We start from the raw sequence: 22,635 nt of genomic DNA on the forward strand, positions 1-22,635 counted from the left end.
AATTTAAATAATCATACTAAATTTATGTTTTTCTCTTTGAAAATAAACGATTTAAGGATTCACAAACTTGTATTGCTGGCCCAGATATGCAAACATTGCTTCTGCACCTATGAGGAATATACAAGAAAGTTATATAATTTTTTGACACCTAGTCCTAAAGGGATAAACTTCTCATTGAGATGACAAGAATATATTACTTGTATTCTGAATGACTATAAAAAGACACGTAGTTTCGGGATAGTTTCCTAATCATGTGTAAAAAGACAACGTAGAGCGAGCTAGTTAGTTGAAGTGAGAAATCTTGCATTCACTCATTGTAAAAGAATTCATATTTTGCAATTTTTTTATGGTTTATTAATTATGTATACTATAAGTAGCTGAACCAACTCTTATCAAATGTCTCAAGTTCATTCTTGGAGATATGTGGAGACTTTGGTCATAAAAAGTTATATTTTTCCTGAAAGAAAGAAGCAGCCACCAAAAGAATATCCATCTAATGATCTAAAGCTAATATGTGAAAGAAGTTTTCCTGTATTTCCAATATCTGAAAGAAACAGAAAGTGACTTGTATTTCCAATATCTATTATTTCTTTTATTTGTCCAGAAAAAAAAATCTTAAAAACAAAGGAAAATATACCTACCTGTACCAAATTCATCTATTTGATCTTGCAGACCACTTATGGCAGGCATCACTACATCAAAGAAGCACCATGGTTATACAGAAGTTACGCCACAAGAAAAATTTTCTTCACATCAGCTCTACTTTAACAGGATAAACAAGAGGAATGTTTGTATGTTATCTGAGAGGGACTTCTATTATACATTAGCTCATACAATGAGTATGAAAAATTTAGCTCAAGTGACAAATGCTTGTGATCAAACTTCATTACAGCATTGATCATATGATAAAAATAAAAAAACTTACAACAGAAGTTCAGGTCAAAAAGTTGCTTGCTTATGTACCTGCTATTGCTGGGGTTAGAATACCATCTCCAATAACCATGGAGGCTGTTTTACTACTGTAGGCTCCTTTTGCAAACTATTTATTAAAAGGGGGCTGTTTTCAAACTATTTATCGGGGGGTCTGTTTTTATTTGCATTGCGCCAAAGGCAGGGGCGCAATTCAACGGGGAGATAACATGTGACATTGAGTTGTTGTGCCAACAGTTTTGCGCAATGGGTTGCTACACTTGCAGTGGTGCAATCACTTTTGGTCAAACTTTTGACAGCGTGTGTACTTGACCAACTTTGCGCAAAGGGTTGTCAATGCTTCTGCGTTGAATGTGAAAAATTCGCTATTATCATGTGGGAATAATATAGCTGTCAATGAATTAAAAGTTCAAAGATTTGCAACAAATTTAGATGAAGATTTTGGCGATGATGAATAGAGTTTTTTTTTATAAAATAATAAAAATAAATAAATAGAGTAAATAATAAGTTGTACGTACTCTAGCTATAAATAGAGACGTGTTAGGTCATTTTTCACACTGACGATGTCTCCCCTTACTCTCAATTTTGTTTATCTCTCTCCTCCTCCCAAAACCCTATCTTTTTCTCGCATACCACCAAACCTATCTCATAAAAACGATGATCTTGGACTCATTCACCGTTGGATGGTCGTGAAATTTAAGCACCAGGTTTGAAACTCAATTCCGAGCCTTCTCACCGTTGGGAATTATAAAACAATGTCGAAGCTAATAGAAATACCCTTCGCATTGTAACTTTTTCTTCCCCGCAGAAACCCAGAACTGTCTCGGTAAAACTATGATCCCGAACTCGTTAACTGTTGGATTGTGCTGAAATTTTGATATGTGGTTCGTGATTTAATTTCGCACACCTTCACCGTTGGAATTTACAAAAGAATGGTTATGAACAGAGAAAGATACATCGCATGTAGGACCATGAAATAGAGGCTTTAATCTCTTCTCCTTCTCTCTAACATTTGGGAATCCTAACAGAGCAATCGGAGGAAGAACTCTAGAGAGCACAAAAAATGTCACAATTGATAACGGAGAAAGCTTGAGTGACTACATCGAGGTAAGGGATGAGTTATTCACAATTGAGGATTAGTGAGAATATGTGTAGGAATCCTTAGAGTATCAATTGGAATGAGTTTCGGGGTGTTTCCGTAATTTTTTATTTTATCCTTATAATTATAACTGTGAATTATATATGTTTGATGAACCAGTTGATGTCCCAATGAGAAATTACTGTGTGAAATTGATGTGTTCTTGTGTTGAGTGTGAACCCTTAAAAAAATTGAGCTCTTTCTATTAATGTAAATTATATTTTAAATAATATTATTCAATGACTTATTTTATACAAATTATTATCTTGTTCTAATTTTTTCCACGATGATGATCAACATGTTATGTGTATATATTTATTGTAATACTAAAATAATAAATTAAAGAAAGTTGTAAGGTTAATGTCTAGTGATAATTTCTTTTCATGTAATATTAAATTAATTATTATAAAAATTCTTTTGATTAAAAATAATGTAGTTTGATTTACTAGTGTGTGTATATATATATATATATATATATATATATATATATATATATATATATATATATGTTTTGTGTGTCATGCAAATATGATTACTATGTGATGTGTATATGAGTTATGAGGTGTAATAAATTATTATAATGACATTATAATATTATTATGGAGATTGAGTAGTACAAAGTGGAATGTGTCAATTTGCGATATACATGTAACCATGAGATGATTGATTGTCACATTATGAGATGTTAAATTGTGGGCATGATATTTGGTTGTGAATAAGTGTGTGTGTTTAACACTTATGTGACAATAATTATGTTGTGAGTTGTGAATTAGACAATAACCCGATCAGTGTTGATATTGAGAAAATATTTATGCTCAGTGTTAAAGAGAAAGTGTAGGATCCTATTTAGGAACCAGTGTTAAATTGTAGCGCAATGTGTTGAACGTGTTTAAAACACGAGTGTGAGGTTATGGGTATTGTATAATTAATGAACAGTTTCTATAAATTGAATTTGTGATTAATTGTGGAATAACATGTTGCTTTGAGATTATAATATTGTTATTGAGATTGAGTATAAGTACAAAGTTGAATTTGTGCTAATCTGTGATATACATGTAAACATGTAATGATGGATTATGATATTATGAGATGTGAAATTGTGAATAAGTTTTATTTGTTAATAAGTGTGTGGTTAACACTTGATGTGACATTACTTGTGGTGTGAGTTGTGAATTATACAATAACTTGACCAGTGTTATCTTGAGAAAAGTGTTGATGCACAGTGTTAAAGAAAAAATGTAGGTTTCCCATTTAGAAACCGGCGTTAAAGAGAAAATGTAGGTTTTCTATTTAGGAACCAGTGTTAAATTGTAGCGCAATGTGTTAAGCATGTTTAAAACACTAGTGTGAGGTTGTGGGTATTTTATAATTCATGAGTAATGTCTGCATGCAAAAAATTATTTTAGGGGTTGGACCTGAATCAGGAGGGAGAGGCCCTGACGGACTCTTCGGAGTGTAGGCCGTGGGGTAAATACACCCAGTTTGAGTATTCCTTTAAGCTTGTATCGATCTCACTTGGTTGGAGCATTCTCGTAAAACAGCGTAACCCTGACTGGTCTCCCTATGATTTTACTTAGTGAGAGTAACCTGACATACTCATGTTGTGGTGTGTATCTTGTTGTGTACTCCTAAGCGCCCCAGGGTGGTTTTTCACTGACATGATACCACATTGTATATAGGGTTGAGTTTTAACATAATTGTTGCATACGCTTGCTAATTGTTTATTATGAAATTGATGTGTTATTATGTCTTGATCGGAGTGTGTGATTCATGTGTAATGTGATTGATGATTGAAAAGTGAATTTTAAATGACAAAGTGGTGGAATTACGTGAGTTATGTTTAAGTAAGTTGTATCTCATTTGTATGATATGTATATCTAGTTGTCTTGTTTCTTTATTAGTTAGGAATGTGATAACTCACTCCCTATGTGTTGTTTGTGTTTGGATCCTATGATGATCTTGAACTTTGTGGAACAGATGATTAGGTAAATTGCTTTAAGGAACCTTGTGCTGAAGGACGTCGGGACACAATGCTCTGATAGGATGTATTGGGATATAGATTTTTATATTAATTGTATGAAGTCTTAGGCAGCCTTATTTGAGTCGAGATGACTATATATATTTATTTGGACAAGTTTGAATATGATGTAAAAGAAAGTGAATGTGAATCTTTTACCCTGTTGAAAGGATTTTATTTAAATGTGTTTTAAAAACTTTTAATTAATTATGATTTCTTTTTCTTTTATTAGTACATATATGTATGGGGTAGAGGGTGACATATCATTTATTTTTAAAGTCCCTTCCAATTCTGGAGTAGGCAGTTTGAGTGTAAAACTAGAGATATGTTCATCAGCTTGTTGACAATTTGGAAGCAGGCTCACATTTGCATACCTGCAAATCAGCGAGTATAGTGTAAATGTTCCTCCTACAGTTGAACCATTAATGTATGGAAATTGTGAATTACAGCAAGTATGAAATGAACCAAAGCAAAATAATTTTGAGGGGGAAAGTGAATCTCTTACCTTCTCCGCTGTCATTTGCTTTGAGGACTACAAAAACATATTTCGCTAATGGAATAAGTGATATTGTAGACATTACTAATGATAATGCCCCCAAGATATCATCATTTGATCCAATTGGAACCTTGCTGAAGACATCAGCAAAAACATATAGAGGACTTGTTCCCATGTCACCATATACCACACCAAGAGTCTTAAATGCCAATGCAATAGTGGGCCAGAGGGAAAGGTCCTGATTCATATAAGCACAAAAGATTAAGAAGAGGGAAGTGGCCCTCTAGTATACCACACCATGGTGAAGTTGAAGTTAGTTCTGTTGAGTGCTTATTAAAAGTGATAATATTAAGATAGCAGTAACAACATAAAACAAAACTCTTAACATCAATAAAAAAAATGACAAAACTTAGATGCAGTTTCATAAGTGTTTTTGGTGTTTTCCGATCAGAATTTGAATTTCACCTCGGTAATCAATATAAAAATGATTCCTTTAAAGGTCAATATAGATGAGGTAAAACTTCAGTCCTAATACCACCAAAAGCACCTAAAAATTGTATCTATATTTTGTCCTAATAAAAAAAAACCTCATCAGACCATGAATATTTGATAACACATTAAAAATTAAGAATTTAAGCAACACCTAGAACATTCAAAGTACCATTATTTCAGGCAAAAATGTAAAAAAGAAATGAAACCAAATGACAACAATTTACTAACCTTGGAGTGGTGAGCACGAGTTCCAGCAATCTCCATGGCTTCAACATCAAATGAGTCAATCCTATTGGGCTTCTTGGCAAGCCTTCTCCTGATTCAGCCATACCCTTCTCTACCATCATCATGCTTTGACCATATAGGAACCTCATCCCAGTCCATTTCACTTCCATCAACCCACCTTGACTTGTTGCTCCCACCACTGCTACTTCTACCCAACAACAACAATCTGTATGAGTTATAAGGATTGGTAATCCGTATAACTCATATAGATTGACAATCTGTATGTGTTTTACGGATTGTTAATCCGTATATTTATGTTTTTATTTTTTTTATTTTATTGATTAATAAAATAATAATAGAATTAATTTTGTATAAATAAAAAGAAATAAATTATTTTGTTGTAAATTTTCTTTTTAATAAAGAAATATTGTTGTATATTTTTTATGTCTTTATATTCAATTAATTATATTTGTTTTTTGAAGTTGCTTTTTAAAAAAATTAACAATTTTGTTTATTTAAAAATGAATGTATAAATATTATTGTTATTTCTTTATTTGTAAAATGTAAGTCGTTTATTTATATTTGCCATGTAAATAGTTTATTTATATTTGCCATGTAAGTAAATTATTTTTTTTATTCATATAGTGGTGTATATTTTAGTACACTCATAGTATTAAATATTTATATAAATAGTGGTTGGAAGTATAAAATAATTTTTTTTTTGTTTTGTTTTTAAAAATAAAAAGATGTTGTGTTAGTAATTTGTTAAAAAATGAAATAGTCATTTGTTAGAAATCAAAACCAAAATCATACTTATATTTTGGTCATTATTTTAAATTTACTTCATTAGTGTTGTCAAATTTATATATTTGGAAAAAAAAATCCATATTCATTTAGAATTTATAAAAGTGATAAAAAAAATAATTTTAAAAATATTTTTTTATTTAAGAATTATAAAATAGTAATTGATTGTATTATTGTTTGAATGATGACTTAAGTTGTTATGATTGTTTAAATGTGCAAATTATGGTTAGAACTAAATGTTTGGGTCAGGGCTTTAAGCAGAGTTATAGGAAGAGCCCTAGGGAGAGAAGTAAGTCGTGATTCAGATGAAGCTGTCCAACGGCGAAGGCCCACAGCATCTGCACGTAGGCAACTGGAAGCTGCACCTGTTGCTGAGGATGTTCAGCTTGTGGATCATGCAGCTGACAAGGTACATGAACAGCTTGAAGAAGCAACTGATGATGATGTAGTTACTGATGTTGAGGGTTTTCTAGGCGAGTCCCACGACACATCAGTTTTGATTGGCTATGTTCATCATGTTGCAATAATTGTTTGGAATTGAGAGGTATTTATATTTTTAAATAAATAAATTTTTTCGTAAGTATTTGTTATTATTATTGAAATGATTTAAATTTTGATTTTCAGAAATGTCCTGAGTTGAAGTTATCCTTCCATGGAAGGAAGTTTGAGAAATTTGGCAGGCCTGCTCCAAAGATTGAAGGCTCAGTGGCTGCCACAGGATTAAGTCCTCTAATCGCATGTTCGTTAGACATTAGCGATCGGGGACTTATATCGGCTTTTGCAGAGAGGTGACATAAGGAAGCTAGTAATTTCTACCTTCATGTAAAAGAGGTGACTATCACCCTCAATGATGTGGCATCGTTGTTTCATTTTCCCATTACAGGTGTCTTCCATAGCTTCGAGGCTCTTCATATGGACGAAGCAGTGTTGTTGTTAGTTGAATTGCTTGAAGTTAGTTTAGAAGAAACAAGAGCTGAGACAGTACAATGCCATGGGGCATATCTACGGCTATCATGGTTGCGAGACATTTATCGTAACAAATGTGATGCAGCACAGTGAACTGTAACAGCTCGAGCATATTTCTTGCATCTAGTAAGTTACACACTCTTTGCTAACAAGAATGTCACACACGTGCATATGTTCTTGGATGTCTTTCATGACCTCAACCAGAGTGGAAACTATGCATAGGGGGTTTCCGCCCTAGTTCATATGTATGAGAATTTGAATGATGCGTCTAAGAGCAGTGCCAGGCAACTTGCAAGATATATCACACTTTTACAAATAATTATAATTTAATTTAATTTTTTATTTTTGTTATATATTTTATGTTGAGTATTGTTTTGATTTTTTTTGTTTTCAAAATATGTGCAGTGTTGGATTTATGAACATTTTCCTTTTGTGCTTCGTGTATTGCTGCTGAAGATTATCATGAGAGGAAACCACATGTCTGTCGTTGGAAGTCTAGGAAGGCATTACTAGTGTCAACGTATCATAAGCGACTGGATAGAATGGTGTCTAATGTTGCGTACTGGATTCCTTATAGGGACCACCGTGCATTTAGAGAATTTGAATTGATTTCTTTGTTTTCCAAACATATCCAATGGGGTCCATCTATTGTCATACACCGACTAGAGAGGGTTGTGTCACAATTTGGGTATATGCAGACCATTCCTCCACACCCTGCTGCTTCAACGTTATGCATATAAGATATTGATGATAGATGTATTCAGTTTTCTGAATACCTTGCACCGATGGGTCAGATATGTGTTGTGCCTGGACAGTGTGCAACAAACTACATGGAGTGATTCTACATGATTTATCATCCCTTCATGAGTCTGGCACAGCCTGGGGATCCTCCTAGACATCCACCCATGTTGCACAATGACACATTTGTTGAACCAAATATTACTCAGCACCCAGTGGCAACAACGACTATGGACAAATTACCTGCATATGTAGATGCACCTGTTCATGTAGAGCATCCTCGACATGTAGTGGTAAAATATATTTTGAATTGACTCTGTTACTCATTTTATTTGAACATGAATTAAGTATAAACCTTTTCCATTGTTGTCAATGTCATATGAGGCTTGCCAACCAATAGCTGAAGGTTAGAACGGTTGATCAACCTAAGGATAGTCACAGAAGGTACATAAGCATACACTATTACGGAAGACTGCCTAAGGATCGCTACAGGTGTGACTATGGAACACAATATATATGTGCAGTCGTGACGAAGGCGACGTATGGAAGACGCATGAAGATCTTTAGGATTTATTAGGTTTTATATGATTTTTGTATGCAATATAACTAGACAATGTTTATTATTTAATTTTATCCGAGAACCTTTTATTTATTTTTGTAACTAGATAATGTTTATTATTTAATAACTCTTGTAACCCTAGGTCGTGAATTAAACCATAAACCCTAATTAGTCGCTTACCATTAAACAATAAGTAAACCATAAACCCTAATCAATGACCTACAACTGAACTCAACGTACTGTAGTAATCGTAAACCCTCCTTAGTCAAATAATTTTTTCATTAAAACAAGAAAACATAAATAATTGTACACCATTTAAAAGTTAACTATAATAGATAATTATGTGAATGTCCAATGAAACATGTGTATATTATTGTATTACATGACAATTTTATAAGTAACTAAATGTTCAATCCTCACCTAAATCAACAAAGTTTATTTTCAACCTCGACAAATTTGTGTACTATTGCATTCTACTAATATATGGTGTAGGCCACTACTTTGCCTCATGATGACAATGTGTAGACCATAACAAAACTACTGGTGGTAATGGACAACGGTCTCTTAGAAATGCCTATTACATATGGATATACACAGTAAAATTATCATAAGACTATTTAATACATAAATTACACAAACAAAATGATAACGCTTTTACTTGAACAAAATTATTACCATACACATGACCGATACATATTATGCGATGCACTGAACAATCTCTTAGTGGTTCACTTCTAAGAGGAAAAAAACGTCATGCTTTGTTGGAGAGACAGAGAAACAAGGATGACATTATACCTTGATATGATCATATATCCCATGTCGATTATATTCATCCATTTATTTATGGTAACCTGCACATAACAATTTTTATTAGATTTATTTAAAGCAAAATTATTCCATCAAAATGTAACAAAAAACTTATATATCATGAATAATCTATCAACAAGTAGCAACCGCTTTAATTTCTCAAATTTGTCTATGTCACCAAGCAGGTTGATATACTCATCAGACCATTTTGCAAGTTCTTTAAGCAAATGGTTGTGCACCAAAGACCATGAATCTTCACCCATACCTAACAAGGCAGCAATTGCACAATATCCACATTTACCATCAACTTTGACATCAACAATGTTTTCAATGGAATCATGAATGCATGGATGAAATTGATCCAACATCGGCATGGTCCTTTTAGGTTTTGCTTGCTCAGATGATGATGCACTATGTTTGACTGAAGAATTACTATTTTACACAGAATATAAAGCATTAACATACTCCCAGTAAGACGGATCATACTTTGTTGATCTTTGATGCTTGGTCATCGGTTTCTTATGAGCACCTTTTGTTTTGACCTTTTCTGGAGAAGCACACATAGAGTTTAGATTAGGGTAGGTAATTTCCCGAAGTTTACTCTTTAGAGTAACTTTTCCATATACATCAAATTCTTCAAACTGCTTGGATATGGTTTCCATCTCTTTGGTTATGCTTACTTCGGGCTCAGATAACCCTTGTCTGAAAAACTTAGCCTCCGCCAAAACATATGGATTACACCTAGAGGTATGCCACCAAAAACATATCTAGCTAGCTCGCATGCACAAGAAAGACCATGAATAGTTCTCATTACACATCCACAACAAGAACTGTCAATACCAACATAACTCACACGCTCATACTCAGCATCAATTTGGTTTAAAACATACCTTAATACCATGTCAAGTAATTTTTGTGTAAGGTAACTTTAAAAATATGTCCAACCACATGTCTACTTGTCTCAAAAGATGCCTTAATTTCAGTGTGTGTAGCGTGATCATGTTGTTCATGGCTTCCCAAACACTACATAGGTCTCCAAGGCTATTTTGTAGTAGTCTTTTTAAGACCCGATGACCAGATTCAACCTTGCATATGAAATACACAAAAAAAAAACAAAGACAACTATTTTTATCCATTAAATCCTAAACCATAAACAACAAAAAAACTTTACAATTTTCATACTTGTTGGTTGTTGTGTTTCCTAAATGCATGACCTTATTCGTCCAGGCTTTAACAAATCTTTCTTTGTGGGGAATTATCCATGTTTGGTTGACATAGTCAACAAACATTGATCATGGTGAACAAGCAATTTCAAACTTCTTAAGGCACTCATTGAACTCTTCCTCAGAAGAACAATTAACCAAACTCCCCCAGGCTTCCATGACATAATCCCATACATTTTTTTTTACCAAACAAGGATTTACATTTTGCCTTCACATTCTTATCAATGTGAAACCGACACAACAAGTTGGTACACTCAAGGAATACATTTTTCACTACATTCATCAATGCTAGATCTCTGTCGATAACAATAACTCCAAGGAGAGCATCATATATGAGAAAAAGACATCGAAACCATTCTAGAACCCAAACAACATTATTTAGATGTTCTCCCTTCAAATAGGCAAAAGTAGTAGAGAATGTCATCCCTGTTGGTGTAACACCATCAATGTTAAGTAATGAGAGTCTGTACCTGTTTGTTTTGTAAGTACTATCTATCAAAAATACCAAATTACAGGCATTGCATAGCTTAACTGCATCAGGATGACTCCAAAAGATATCACGTGCAACATCTTCATCCTTCAATCTATGCCAATCAATTTACTAATCTCGTTCAAGAAGCTTAATTAGTTGTTGTCTTTTAGTATTATTGTCTCTTATGGAAGAATGATATGCATTTCTTGCATTGTATACTTGTTTGATTGTTGTATAATTATTGACATTGTGCTCCTTCAACGTTAGCAGAATATTTCTTGGTTTCACCATTGACTTTGTCATATCAGTAATAATAATATTTTCATCCTTAGTCAATCGACCAACGTATGGATGTCCAACTAATGACTTGACCAATTCATGATTGTGACTCCCACATATTAACTTCATCATCCATCATTCGCCTCCAACCACTGGTTTCCCGCGAAACTTAAAGGGACACCCTCATTTTCTACTACCAGTAATTGTTCTTACCAAATCTTTCTTCCTGACTCTATACTGACCACTCCTTTCACAACCAATTAAGACAAATAATGTCCTTTCTCTCATATTAGTATTTGTGTCTGACCTCATAATCACTGCTACAAAAGCAATTTCGTAAGCAACAACTCGAGCCCTATTCAAAATATTATCATAGGTAGCAAACACCTACAATGCAATCCAGACATCTTTAGTCTTCAAGGGACATTCATTAACTTACTTTAACAACAAAAATTAATTTTAATACCTTATAAGATTTGAAGACATCAGAACAATCAACATGTTCTAATTTCACACCAGGTTCGTCTTCATTTTCTACATTCATATCAACTTCTTCAGACATTATATTGTCAAGCATCCAGTGATCTTCATCCATCTTAACAAAATATTGAAAAATTTCAATGACAAATAAACGACACCTAACCACAATATACATATACTATCGTGCAATATTTTTTTTTACTACATTTAATTATATAATACATTAAAATTAATAACCATATATATATTAAAAAACCAACAAAATCAAGTTCTTGTGTTGGATCGAGTGGCCTCAGAATAATTAAGAAGGGGGGGTTGAATTAGTTATTCCTAAAACTTTACCAATTAAAAAATTACTCTTTTAAGGCTTTTACTAAATTGTTAAGAGAATATGGAGTAGAAGAGAAACTTAACAGAAAGTAAAAGCGAAAATTAAATGCACAGCGGAAAGTAAAAGAGTAGGGAAGAAGGAAACAAACACACAAGAGTTTTTATACTGATTCGGCAACAACTCGTGCCTACCTCCAGTCCCCAAGTGACCTGCGGTCCTTGAGATTTCTTTCAACCTTTTAAAAAACCTTTTATAAGCAAAGATCCACAAGGGATGTACCCTCCCTTGTTCTCTTTGAAACCCTAGTGGATGTACCCTCCACTAGAACTAATCCACAAGAGATGTACCCTCTCTTGTTCTCAGTCAAACCCAAGTAGATGTATCCTCTACTTGTACCACAAAGGATGTACCCTCCAATGTGTTAAGACAAAGATCTCAGGCTGTTAAACCTTTGATACTTTGTGAATAAGGATACAAAAGAATTCTCAGGCGGTTAAACCTTTGAACGCTTTTGTATTAGGGAATGAGAAGAATCAAAAGAATTCTCAGACTGTGTCGTTTTGAATTCTTTAACAAGGGAGAAGGGAGACACAAAAGAATTCAGGCGGTTAGTCCCTTGTTCTTTTGAAAAAGAGAGAAGAGAGACACAAAAAGAATTCAGGCGGTTAGTCCTTGGCAAATTCTTTTTGGCAAAGGGAGAAGAGAATGAAAAGATGAATAGCACAAGTTTTCAAGGTTTAGAAAACCAGAAAACTTCAGAAAGCTTTTGGTACAAAGAAGAAGAAGTTCAAAGAGATTCAAGGCTTGTAAAGGATTGTAAGAGATTGATTGAAAATGCAAAACAAAGCCTTGCTTTTATAGACTCTTCATGTCTGGTCAAGAAGGCCATTCATAAGAGTTATAATTTTTAGAAAAACTTAAAACCCATTTGAAAAAGTCAAAACCTTTTTGAAGAGTTACATCTTTAGATTTTTCAGAAACAAACACTGGTAATCGATTACCAAATAAGTGTAATCGATTACACAAAGCTTTTGAGTGAAAGGATGTGACTCTTCACATTTAAATTTGAATTTCAACGTTCAAGGGCACTGGTAATCGATTACCAAAACATTGTAATCGATTACAGCCTTTTGAAAATATTTGGAATGTTGTAAATTCAGTTTGAAAACTTTTTCAAACACATTTTGCTCTGGTAATCGATTACAACAATATGGTAATCGATTACTAGAGAGTAAAAACTCTTTGGTAAAGGTTTTGTCAAAAAATCATGTGCTATTCAAAGTTTTGAAAAACTTTTTAATACTTATCTTGATTGAGTCCTTTCTTTATTCTTGAATCTTGAGTCTTGAATCTTAATCTTGATTTTTGAGATCTTGAATCTTAAATCTTGATTCTTGATTGTAGACTTTCTTCTTGAGTCTTGAATTCTTCTTGATTCTTGAACTCTTGACTTGTTCTTTGATTCACTTGAGTTGGTCTTTGATCTTTGAGCTTTTTGTTCATCACCTTTGTCATCATCTTTTGTTGTTGTTATCATCAAAACATCTTTGAATCACATTCACCATGAAGCCTTGCTTCTACATCTTGAACTTAAAATTGATAACCATATAATACATAAAAATTGATAACCATATATACTAAAATTGCTAAAATTATTGAACTTAATTGTAATTTATCAGATTATAAGCACTAATAACAACCAATTTTAAAGTACCACGACTCAAATAAATTATAAGTCTAAATTATTTTACAATATTTAATAACACTTCCAAAATATAAAAACAAATATTTACAGATGGTTAATCAGTAAGTTATATAAAACTTACCAATTATTAATCCATATATATTATATAACTTATGGATTCATAATCCGTAATTTTTATACACAAAAATAAAAACTATATCGAATAGAAGTTGCAGTTTACTTTCACCGTTAACAACCACATCAACCACCACCACAACCATTACTTGTCGATGTAGCTTTGTAAGACTTTCAGCTCGACTAAAGCAGACACAATGGACCTCTCCTCTCACGGGAATGAATGAATGCGACGAAACCAACATAATTAATGAGTGAAGAAGGTGAAAGAAAATGGTAAAAAGGAAGAACTACCAGGGGTATTTATGGAATATGAAAATATTGCTGGCTGCACAAGCAGAATGCTGGGTGCACAATGCAATCAGCTCAAAATGCAAGCGTGAAGGGTTGAAGCGTAAGAGCAAATTATAAATAAAATAATAGAATTTCTAGGGCTTTAGAACTCTCCATTTTCTCTTCCGATCATCCAGAATCCTCGAGAATTCTTTTTGTTGAACTCACTTCTCTCTTGTTCGCCACGCACTCTTGTCTCTGCAAGTGTAAGGATTCAGGTTCATTCATTTCTCCAACACTCTTTTTCATCCATGCTATTAAAAAAAAAAAAATTAAATCTTCAGAGGTTTTCCACGCTACTTCAACTGATTTTTCTTTCACTTATTGATTCAGTTTTTTTAATTTTTAGGTAGTTGATGATTTTTTTGGTTTTGTTTTAAATTTGTATAGAGTGATTCTGGTTCTGGACAATGTCTCGTGTTTACGTTGGGAATTTAGACCCTCGAGTCAGTGAGAGGGATCTCGAAGATGAATTTCGTATATATGGTGTTCTCATGAGGTAATTCTCTTATCCTTCTCTCTCTCCCGAGGGAAAATTACTGAAATTGATTTTAAAAAAAAACATTTTCAGTTTAGAAACAATTAAAATAACTGTTAAAATATTGGTTTTATGACTTGCAAGTTGCTGATTTCAATTAAGTGATTAATTGTTAGTAAATTGGACTTTTATAAACAATAACTCCTTTCTAGAAGAAAAAAAAATCTTTCCTAAAAGCTAGATCATTTCACAGCCTTGAATATGAGATGAGGAGTTCATGTACTTCTGTGGATTGGCAATGATATGTTCTGTAGGTGCCAAGGTCCCTTCTTTTGTTATTTGATAAATAGAAAGAGAACAATTCAGTCATTGGAATTTACAATATGTTGAATTTTGTTTGTGGTGTTTCTTTTTTCATGACTTGTTTTGTTCTATGTATGGTTTGTTGGTTGCATGTCTTATTTTGATGTTTGGTCATAAATGCAGTGTCTGGGTTGCTCGTAGACCACCAGGATATGCATTTATTGAGTTTGATGATCGGAGGGATGCACTTGATGCAATTCAGGCCTTGGATGGTAAGTATGCATTACTATTTTATCAATCTGTCATTATTTATCCGTGTTTGCCATCCATGTTAAGCAATTGCCCTTGTGCCTTTTTTTTTTTTTGCATTTTCTAAATTTTGTATTAGCATTGATGTTTGGGTTTCGTATAGGAAAAAATGGTTGGCGTGTAGAGCTTTCTCATAATTCCAAGGGTGGTGGCCGAGGAGGGCGTGGGCGTGGAGGTGAAGACACAAAATGCTATGAATGTGGTGAACCTGGACACTTTGCTCGGGAGTGTCGATTGCGCATTGGATCACGTGGCCTTGGAAGTGGAAGGAGGCGAAGTCCAAGTCCTTATCGGCGTCGTAGAAGTCCAAGTTATGGGTATGATCGCAGGTGTGTTTGTTATATGCACATGCTATATACATGAATTAAAAAACTATGCATTTTAAATATCTTAGCCTTTTAGATTTTCCCTTTTTTTTATTGTTTGGACTTTGGATCGAATACCAGAATATAGAAATGTGCTTGGTATGTAAAGCAATGGAATCGGGACAGAAAGTCGTCCATTAAGTATTTGCATGACTCAACCTGCTAAACTAGCTCAAGGTTGAAGAATCAAATGGCATTGCATCATATCATTTTTTTCAAAATTTTCATATCCCTAGCTTTTGTTCTTATAAATTTGATCTTTGTTGAGATGCTTGTGATTGTTTTCCCGTTATGTGGACAACCATTCTCTCTTTGTGACTGTTGTAATGTGGATTGATATTCACCCTCTTTGTAGTCAATTTCTTAGCGTGTATATCTATCTCTCTATCTCTACCTCCTTCTCTCTATCTCTCTCTCTCTCTTTATATATATATATATATATATATATATATATGTATATATATATATATATATATATATATATATATATATATATATATATATTGCCTAACTTAAAATTCTCTCTTCTTGGAGTTATCTAATTGTCTTCAGTATGTGTATATTATTGTTATTTTGTCATGGCGTTCTGACTGAAAAGTATATTCATAAGCTAAAGTAATTCAAACTAACTACTTAGTGACTAGAGATCTCAATCTGAATATGGATGTGACTGCTGATCAAATTGACTTTCATGGTATATAAAATTCCAGTCTTCATTTTTCAAAATGCATGCTGAGTCTTTTGGACATATGTCACTTTCTACTAGTAATTCCTTTGATAGTTTATTTATCTTCTCATGTTTTCTTTTGGATTTGCTTTATTTTATCAGGAGTTACAGCCCTCGTGGGAGAAGATCTCCAAGACGACGTAGCATATCGCTTCCCCGGGGTCGCAGCTATAGCAGGTCCCCTCCATATCGTCCTTCTTGCCATGATTCACCTTATGCCAATGCGTATGTTTATGTTCAACTCAGTTGTTCTTAACTATGAGTTAAATGAATGACATCATAACTTAGTACCCATATTAATTTAAATTCTTATTATTTCTTTTTTTTACCGTGATTAAAATCAGAATGTGAACGGAGCACGGGCTGATTGCTGAACAATTATTAGGAAGTTCTCTCTGCTATAAGTGTAGTTCCTCTGGGATTGGTTGAGCATACCACAGACATGTTAGTTCTGTTGATGTCATGACAATGGGTATTGTTAAGAACTTGGCTTTTGACAAAACTACATAGTGTTGTAGCTGCCAAAAGGGTGCGTTGGACACTGTTTTGTGTCAGCTGTGTCTTCAGCTTACTGAAACCTGAAGGTTGCTTCAGTCTTCCCTTCTTTATGTAGCAAGTTATGTTAATTGTTTGTTCTTAGTCATACTATTTCTAATCCACTAGGGTAATTTTGATATATTTGCATTAAAGGTGCCTAAAATGTTCATGTTTCTTTGTTTTGAGGTGTGATTATCGGCCAAAACAGCATCGTTTCGCCACTTACTACATCTTGTCTGCTTCTCTGCTTCATGCCCCCACAATCGTCTCATCTTGTTGCTTCTGCATATAAGTTGACTAAAGGTTCGATGTCAACAAGTTGGTTGCATATGACCTTTTTGCTTACTGTTCAGGAAAGAATGCTACATATGCATCCTACTTATGATTTGGAGGAGTCTAAAGGTGGATGGATAAATGTAGTCATTGGCTTGCTGCATCTTTGTGAAATTAAGTTAAATTGGGGTTCCTTTAGCGAGTAACTGCGTGTAGTGTCTGCTTCACACCATTCTATATAGTTATATTGATGGTTGCTGCTTCTAATTGTCTGCATTTGATTAAAATGCTACTTGTTTCATCCGTGGTCTCTGGTATATGCTTGCCGTTTGGGAGCAATGGTCATCATCTTGGTTGTGTAGGACACTGTATTGTGTATCCTCCTTCGGCAAAATCACCTGTTGATCTATGATCTCTGAGGACTGGGACTAGAAAGAGTGGTTCCATTTAACCAATTGAGTACTCGCCAAATGTTTTTCATTCTCCACTTGCTGCTCTTTGGTCTGTGTCCACAGTTTCCTCATGTGGCTGATTAACTTTTGCATGCTTCTGTATGGAATTGTGTGTCATCTTCAGCTACTGGAATCCGTGTCACTTTGTCTCCAATCTGAAGTTTTGTTTTGCTAAATATCGTCCGCTCCTAATCAAGTGTATTAACTCTGGTTTATTGGCAGCATTGGTTGCATTAGATATTTGAATTTGAGGAATTCATTGCTTCTTGCCCTTGTTTTAGAATGTGAGTTAAGTGTTGCCACTGGCATTTAGCTCCACTAAGATTAGTTGATTTTGATCTGGTTAATTATGTTTTAAGAATTAAGTACTGTTTTTTTTTGTGCAAAAGAAGTATTGACTTGGGATTGACTAAATGAGAAAACTAAAATGTGGAAATGATTTTTGTTTTTTCTATATATCAAATCTGGTTTATTTTTATTTTATTTTATTTGATATGAGGCCTCTTTGTCCTGCCTGAACTACATGTTCCACCTGTTAGGGTAAAAATTATAATTGTTAAATTACTGTTGTGAAGACTATCTTAATTCTGTTGAAGTGTTGATTTTTTAATTTTGGTATTTTTCTTTGCACCAAAAAGGTTTCGTTGAAGTGGTTTGATATAGGATTTAGGTGGGATGTTTTGGAGAATAAATGTCGCGATTTCGACGAATAGGATAGAGTATAAAATAAGTTCAACTTTACTGTCAAGCCTTTTTATTTTCTTTGATATTAGAGATACAGGAGGTGGGATTTACCTCATTTTTTGTCTAATCTATTAATCGCACAAATGAGTTATAGTTATGCAACTTTACAAAGAGAATACTCCAAAGGTTTGATAGTAAAGTTGAGCTCATTCATGGTATTAGTTATGACTTATGAATTTTAGTTTGCAATTTAAATGAGGTAGCGTTTATAAACACGACGTGAATTTCTTACTGAAAGGTATATAAAATATGATTACAATTTGTCTACACCTATATTTTCATAATATTAATTATTTATAAAAAATATATTTGAAGTAAAATTTTAAATGCTTGTTAGCCTCATTTTAACACTTTGTTTTTATATTTTAATATTTAGTTATTGCACTTTAATTTTATGTATTTAATAATTGTAATTTGAATTATATTTACTGTAAATAATTTTAAAAAATAAAATTCAATACATTATACAACTTTAGATTTTTATGTATTAAACAAACTTCTTAAGTATTGTCTCATATGATAAATAGAGTAATAACGTTGAAAATATTTAATTTAAAAATTCTATATGCATTATTAGAAAATACATGCAGGTTTGGAAACACATGTGATTTTTGATTTAGGATAAAAGAAATGATTTAGATTCCGTTTTGAAATTTGATCCAATTCAATCTAAATAAAATTTCCATACAGATATATAAATCTATGATAAAACATATTTACTAAGATAATTTTTAACTCTTTGAGTAAAGATATATAAATGTAATTATTAAGTTGTGGAATTTATTTTTAATAATCTATTTTTATATCATGTTAATAGTCTATGTTTGAAGATTATACAACTATTAACTATATAATGACTTATAAACGAGATATATGACATTTTTAATTGTTTTCTCCATATTTATTATATATTTTATTATTTATTTGATACTTCAATAAATAAAATAAAAGTAAGATTACAACCAAAACATATCTAATCTAAATCACTTGAATTTGATTGGATTGGTTGATTATCATATTTAAATTTTAAACCTAATTGCTCAAATTATTAAATAAGAAAACTGAAATGATCCAATAAGATGAGTTTTCTTTTCAAATCTTGGGGACATTTGGTAGGGAAAAAAAATTTCATATATGAATCATGATACCTAGAAATGAAACAATATGTTTGGTTGGCCATAAATGGTCTTGGAAAAGTTTCTTGGAAATAAAAATATAAATGATATTTTTATCACATACTTTAATTATTTATCCTATTAAATAATCTAATAAGAGTGGCATGATATTTTTACTTGTAGTAAAAGAAAATTTTATCTTGAAAAATTAAGGGTGTGTTCGGTTTGTATTTTTATTTTCTGAAAATTGTTTTTATTTTTAAAAGATTAGAATTTTGAAAACATGTTTGGTTTGACTTTTTATTTCCTGCTTTCAGAAAATAAAAACATTCCTTGTCACCGCGTATGTGAAGGAAAGGTATTTTTAAATTTGATGAGGTTCCTATTTTCAACTGAAAACAAGATTTTATTATTTTCATTTTTTGGTTCGTTTAAGAAAATATTTTTATTAAAAATGTTTTTAAAAGTCCAACCAAACACATTTTCATCACCATTTTCTATTTCCAGTAAAAAAATAAAAACAGAAAACAACCAAACCAAACACTCCCTAAGATTCTCACCTTCCTGCACAACAAAGTTTTCATGGGAGACTGCTTAGAAAACATTCTCAAGAATTTTATTTTTGAAAATAGATATCAAACATGAGAAAAAAAATTCCTAATTTAAGGTTCTCAGTAAACTGAAAATTTCTCCACTACCAACTGCCCCTTAATATGCTCTAAGGTAGTATTTTGTAAAAAAGGAAAATTTTTAAACAATAAATAATTTTTTATTTGGATATTTTAACATAATAGAAGATGGAGCTAAAGCGAAAAAGACACAAATAATTAGTATTTTTTTGTGTGAAGAAAATAATTAGTACGATTGATTATTTAACACATTAATCATACTTTTCTTCTCTTGTATTTTTATCTCTCCAGCTAGAGTATATCCTATTGTTCAAGAATAAGAGAAAATTCAAATAGGATAATTTTAGTAAAGGGGGATTTTTTTTTTCTTCTTTTCGGCATTACATTTCATTTCTACTTTCTTGACAATGTCAACATTCATAGGACAAAGTCAATGGAACGAAAGAATTGTCTTATGTCTGTTTACACATCTCACCATTCAATGTGTGTGTGTGTTTTTTATATTTTATATATTAAAATAAAATTATTAAATATTAAAATTAATAAATGGTCAAGTCTCATCCAGTTGGAGAGGATCTTTTTCCTATCTTCTATTGTCATAAGTCAACTCTTCTCCCTTCTTTCTCTCCAATAGAGCACAAACATAAGAAAACACTGGTTTCTATAGATCTTTAGGGAGTGCCATAATCTTCACCTTGTAAATTTCACTGTTCTTAGAAGTGAAGAGACATGGAGAGTGAAAGCAATAAGTCTAAGCAGAAGCAGAAGCTAGAAGTATCTGATATCCTCTGGGAATCTGTTGTGATCTATTTCAGAAACCTCAACTTCATCATCTTCACCTTTCTCACTTCTATTCCTCTCTTTTGTATCATGGTTTACTTTGAAATTTTCCTCCAAGAACTCCTGGTTGAAACCTCAAATATTGTTAACCTGCCACATGAATCACATGATGACTCCATAGTCTTCACTGACTACGACTTCATCGACTATCGCAACAGCTACAGGCCAGATCTTATCATAGACAGATTCAACAAGGACTATGTCCTGAAGTTGATTCTAACTGGATTCATTTACATGGTGCCACTCTATGTCTTAGAGTTTGTGTCAGCAATTGTTACTATAGCTTTGGCTTCAAAGTTGCATTCAAAAGAGAAGAAAATGACTCTTAAGGAGATGGTTCAGAAACCCTTTGACCTATCAAAATTGAGAGGCTCATTTGTCACTTCTGTCTATGTTCTCTTCTTGACAACTACTCACCAGCTTGGATTACTGTTTATAGTTCTAAATTACCATGTTTACTTGAAGGACTCGAGTTTTTACTTGTTGTTCGCGGTAATTTGCAGCGCAGCATTCGCAAAGGTTTTAAGGATGTATTTGGAGTGGAGTGCTATGTGGAACATGAGTCTTGTGATGTCGGTGTTGGAGGGGATATATGGTGTTGATGCATTAGCAGTGTCGGCTTATTTCAGCAGAGGATGCCACAGGAGGGGGCTCTTTTTGATGCTGATTTTCTTTGCTTGGGGACATCTTTTGAGGCTTTCATGCTACCATATTGGAGGCTATGAGCAAGGAAATGCAATTTTTGTACAAGTTGGCTTGTACTGCATGGTAAATCCGCTGAAATGGGTGGCCTGCATGATCTATGTCCATGATTGCAAGGAGAGGAAGTTGGAAAAGAAAGCTGATGAGGAATCTGGCAAAGATGTTAAGAATGGTTCGTGAATGAGAAGTGGTTGCTGTGCACAAAAATAAGGGAGTCACTATGAGTACAGAACAAGGATCAAGATAGCTAGCTGGTTAAGCAACCTTTTAAGATGATTAATCGATAAATGCTATCTTCTACTTTGTTATAACTGTATTATTTCAATCAGCTCAGTTTAACTATGAAAAATATTTTCTTTTACATTGTGATTAGTCAGTTACGAAGTAGAATATATAGCATGCTTTTTTGTTGCTTCCCGGTGAATGAATGCAGAGATTATCCAGGCTATATGAAGAAACTAGATTATTCCAGAAAAGCAAGTTTTCCAAAGAATCCACTAAAACAATAGTTTATTTAGAAAGGGTATGTGATTTACACGATCCCCAAATTCCCATTTTCCCCTCATCATTCTTTAACGAGAAAAACTGGAAGTAAGCATAGATATATGGTATTCTAAGAAGAAAGGTTGCATCTATGGATGAAGTAGCAAAGCATTACCCTTGTTATTCTTATGTATGAAGCCTAGATATAGGATACAACACAGATACGGGGATACGATAATTTTTTTGTAATTATGAATACTACACCTCTTGGATACATTAATAAAAAATTATATATGGATGTAAAATAAAATGCAATAGTGTTGGTGTTAAGGTGCAATTATGCAAATGCTCGAGTGTTGTTAAAACACTACAAATATGCAAATTCTGTTTTAGCAAACATTACAAACACTTATCGGAAAAATAAATCCCTTCATCAAAAGAATGTCCAGAACTGCTGAAAAGGAGTTGTCATGCTTGGAGAAGAGGGGTATGTCTAGTTTTTGTTTATATTTTGAGAAGAGAAAAAGAATTATGTTTTGTGTATGTCTCTACCTTTTTTTTTATTTTAA

General features: G+C 32.9%; 2 protein-coding genes and 1 pseudogene across 10 annotated transcripts; 2 read left to right on the forward strand and 1 right to left on the reverse strand.

Moving 5' to 3' along the window:
* Positions 1 to 6,145, reverse strand: part of LOC100785929 (putative potassium transporter 12) — a 30,557-nt pseudogene extending 24,412 nt beyond the window's left edge.
* Positions 6,146 to 14,099: 7,954 nt separating this feature from the next.
* Positions 14,100 to 17,989, forward strand: LOC100776329 (serine/arginine-rich splicing factor RSZ21-like). Of its 9 annotated transcripts, none has more exons than XR_005889466.1 (7): positions 14,141 to 14,327; positions 14,500 to 14,608; positions 15,074 to 15,162; positions 15,303 to 15,528; positions 16,394 to 16,468; positions 16,636 to 16,875; positions 17,015 to 17,989. XR_005889466.1 is itself a non-coding variant. In XM_006601722.4 (6 exons), exons 2-6 carry the CDS (start codon positions 14,520 to 14,522, stop codon positions 16,640 to 16,642), a joined length of 534 nt encoding a protein of 177 aa, XP_006601785.1. In that variant the 5' UTR covers positions 14,100 to 14,315; positions 14,500 to 14,519; the 3' UTR covers positions 16,643 to 16,934. The 9 variants fall into 9 exon arrangements, 7 of the variants coding, with proteins under 7 accessions (XP_006601785.1, XP_040867533.1, XP_006601787.1 ...); NR_174367.1 differs by having other exon boundaries at positions 14,215 to 14,327; positions 16,394 to 16,516; positions 17,015 to 17,818; XM_006601722.4 differs by lacking the exon at positions 17,015 to 17,989 and having other exon boundaries at positions 14,100 to 14,315; positions 16,394 to 16,516; positions 16,636 to 16,934.
* A 2,614-nt stretch (positions 17,990 to 20,603) lies between these two features.
* On the forward strand, positions 20,604 to 21,944 carry LOC100786983 (uncharacterized). Its single transcript, XM_006602317.4, has one exon. It carries the CDS (start codon positions 20,771 to 20,773, stop codon positions 21,761 to 21,763), a length of 993 nt encoding a protein of 330 aa, XP_006602380.1. The 5' UTR covers positions 20,604 to 20,770; the 3' UTR covers positions 21,764 to 21,944.
* The last annotated feature ends 691 nt before the right edge of the window (positions 21,945 to 22,635 follow it).

This window comes from Glycine max, chromosome 18 (genome assembly GCF_000004515.6).
Source record: "Glycine max cultivar Williams 82 chromosome 18, Glycine_max_v4.0, whole genome shotgun sequence".
Lineage (NCBI taxonomy): Eukaryota > Viridiplantae > Streptophyta > Magnoliopsida > Fabales > Fabaceae > Glycine > Glycine max.

Bases quoted from the DNA above. Each gene is read 5' to 3' on its own strand.
- LOC100776329 (XM_006601722.4), top strand. From the start codon at position 14,520: ATGTCTCGTGTTTACGTTGGGAATTTAGACCCTCGAGTCAGTGAGAGG. The intron at 15,163-15,302 runs GTAAGTATGCAT...GGTTTCGTATAG, and splicing joins TGCAATTCAGGCCTTGGATG to GAAAAAATGGTTGGCGTGTA. The intron at 15,529-16,393 runs GTGTGTTTGTTA...TTATTTTATCAG, and splicing joins AGTTATGGGTATGATCGCAG to GAGTTACAGCCCTCGTGGGA.
- LOC100786983 (XM_006602317.4), top strand. From the start codon at position 20,771: ATGGAGAGTGAAAGCAATAAGTCTAAGCAGAAGCAGAAGCTAGAAGTA.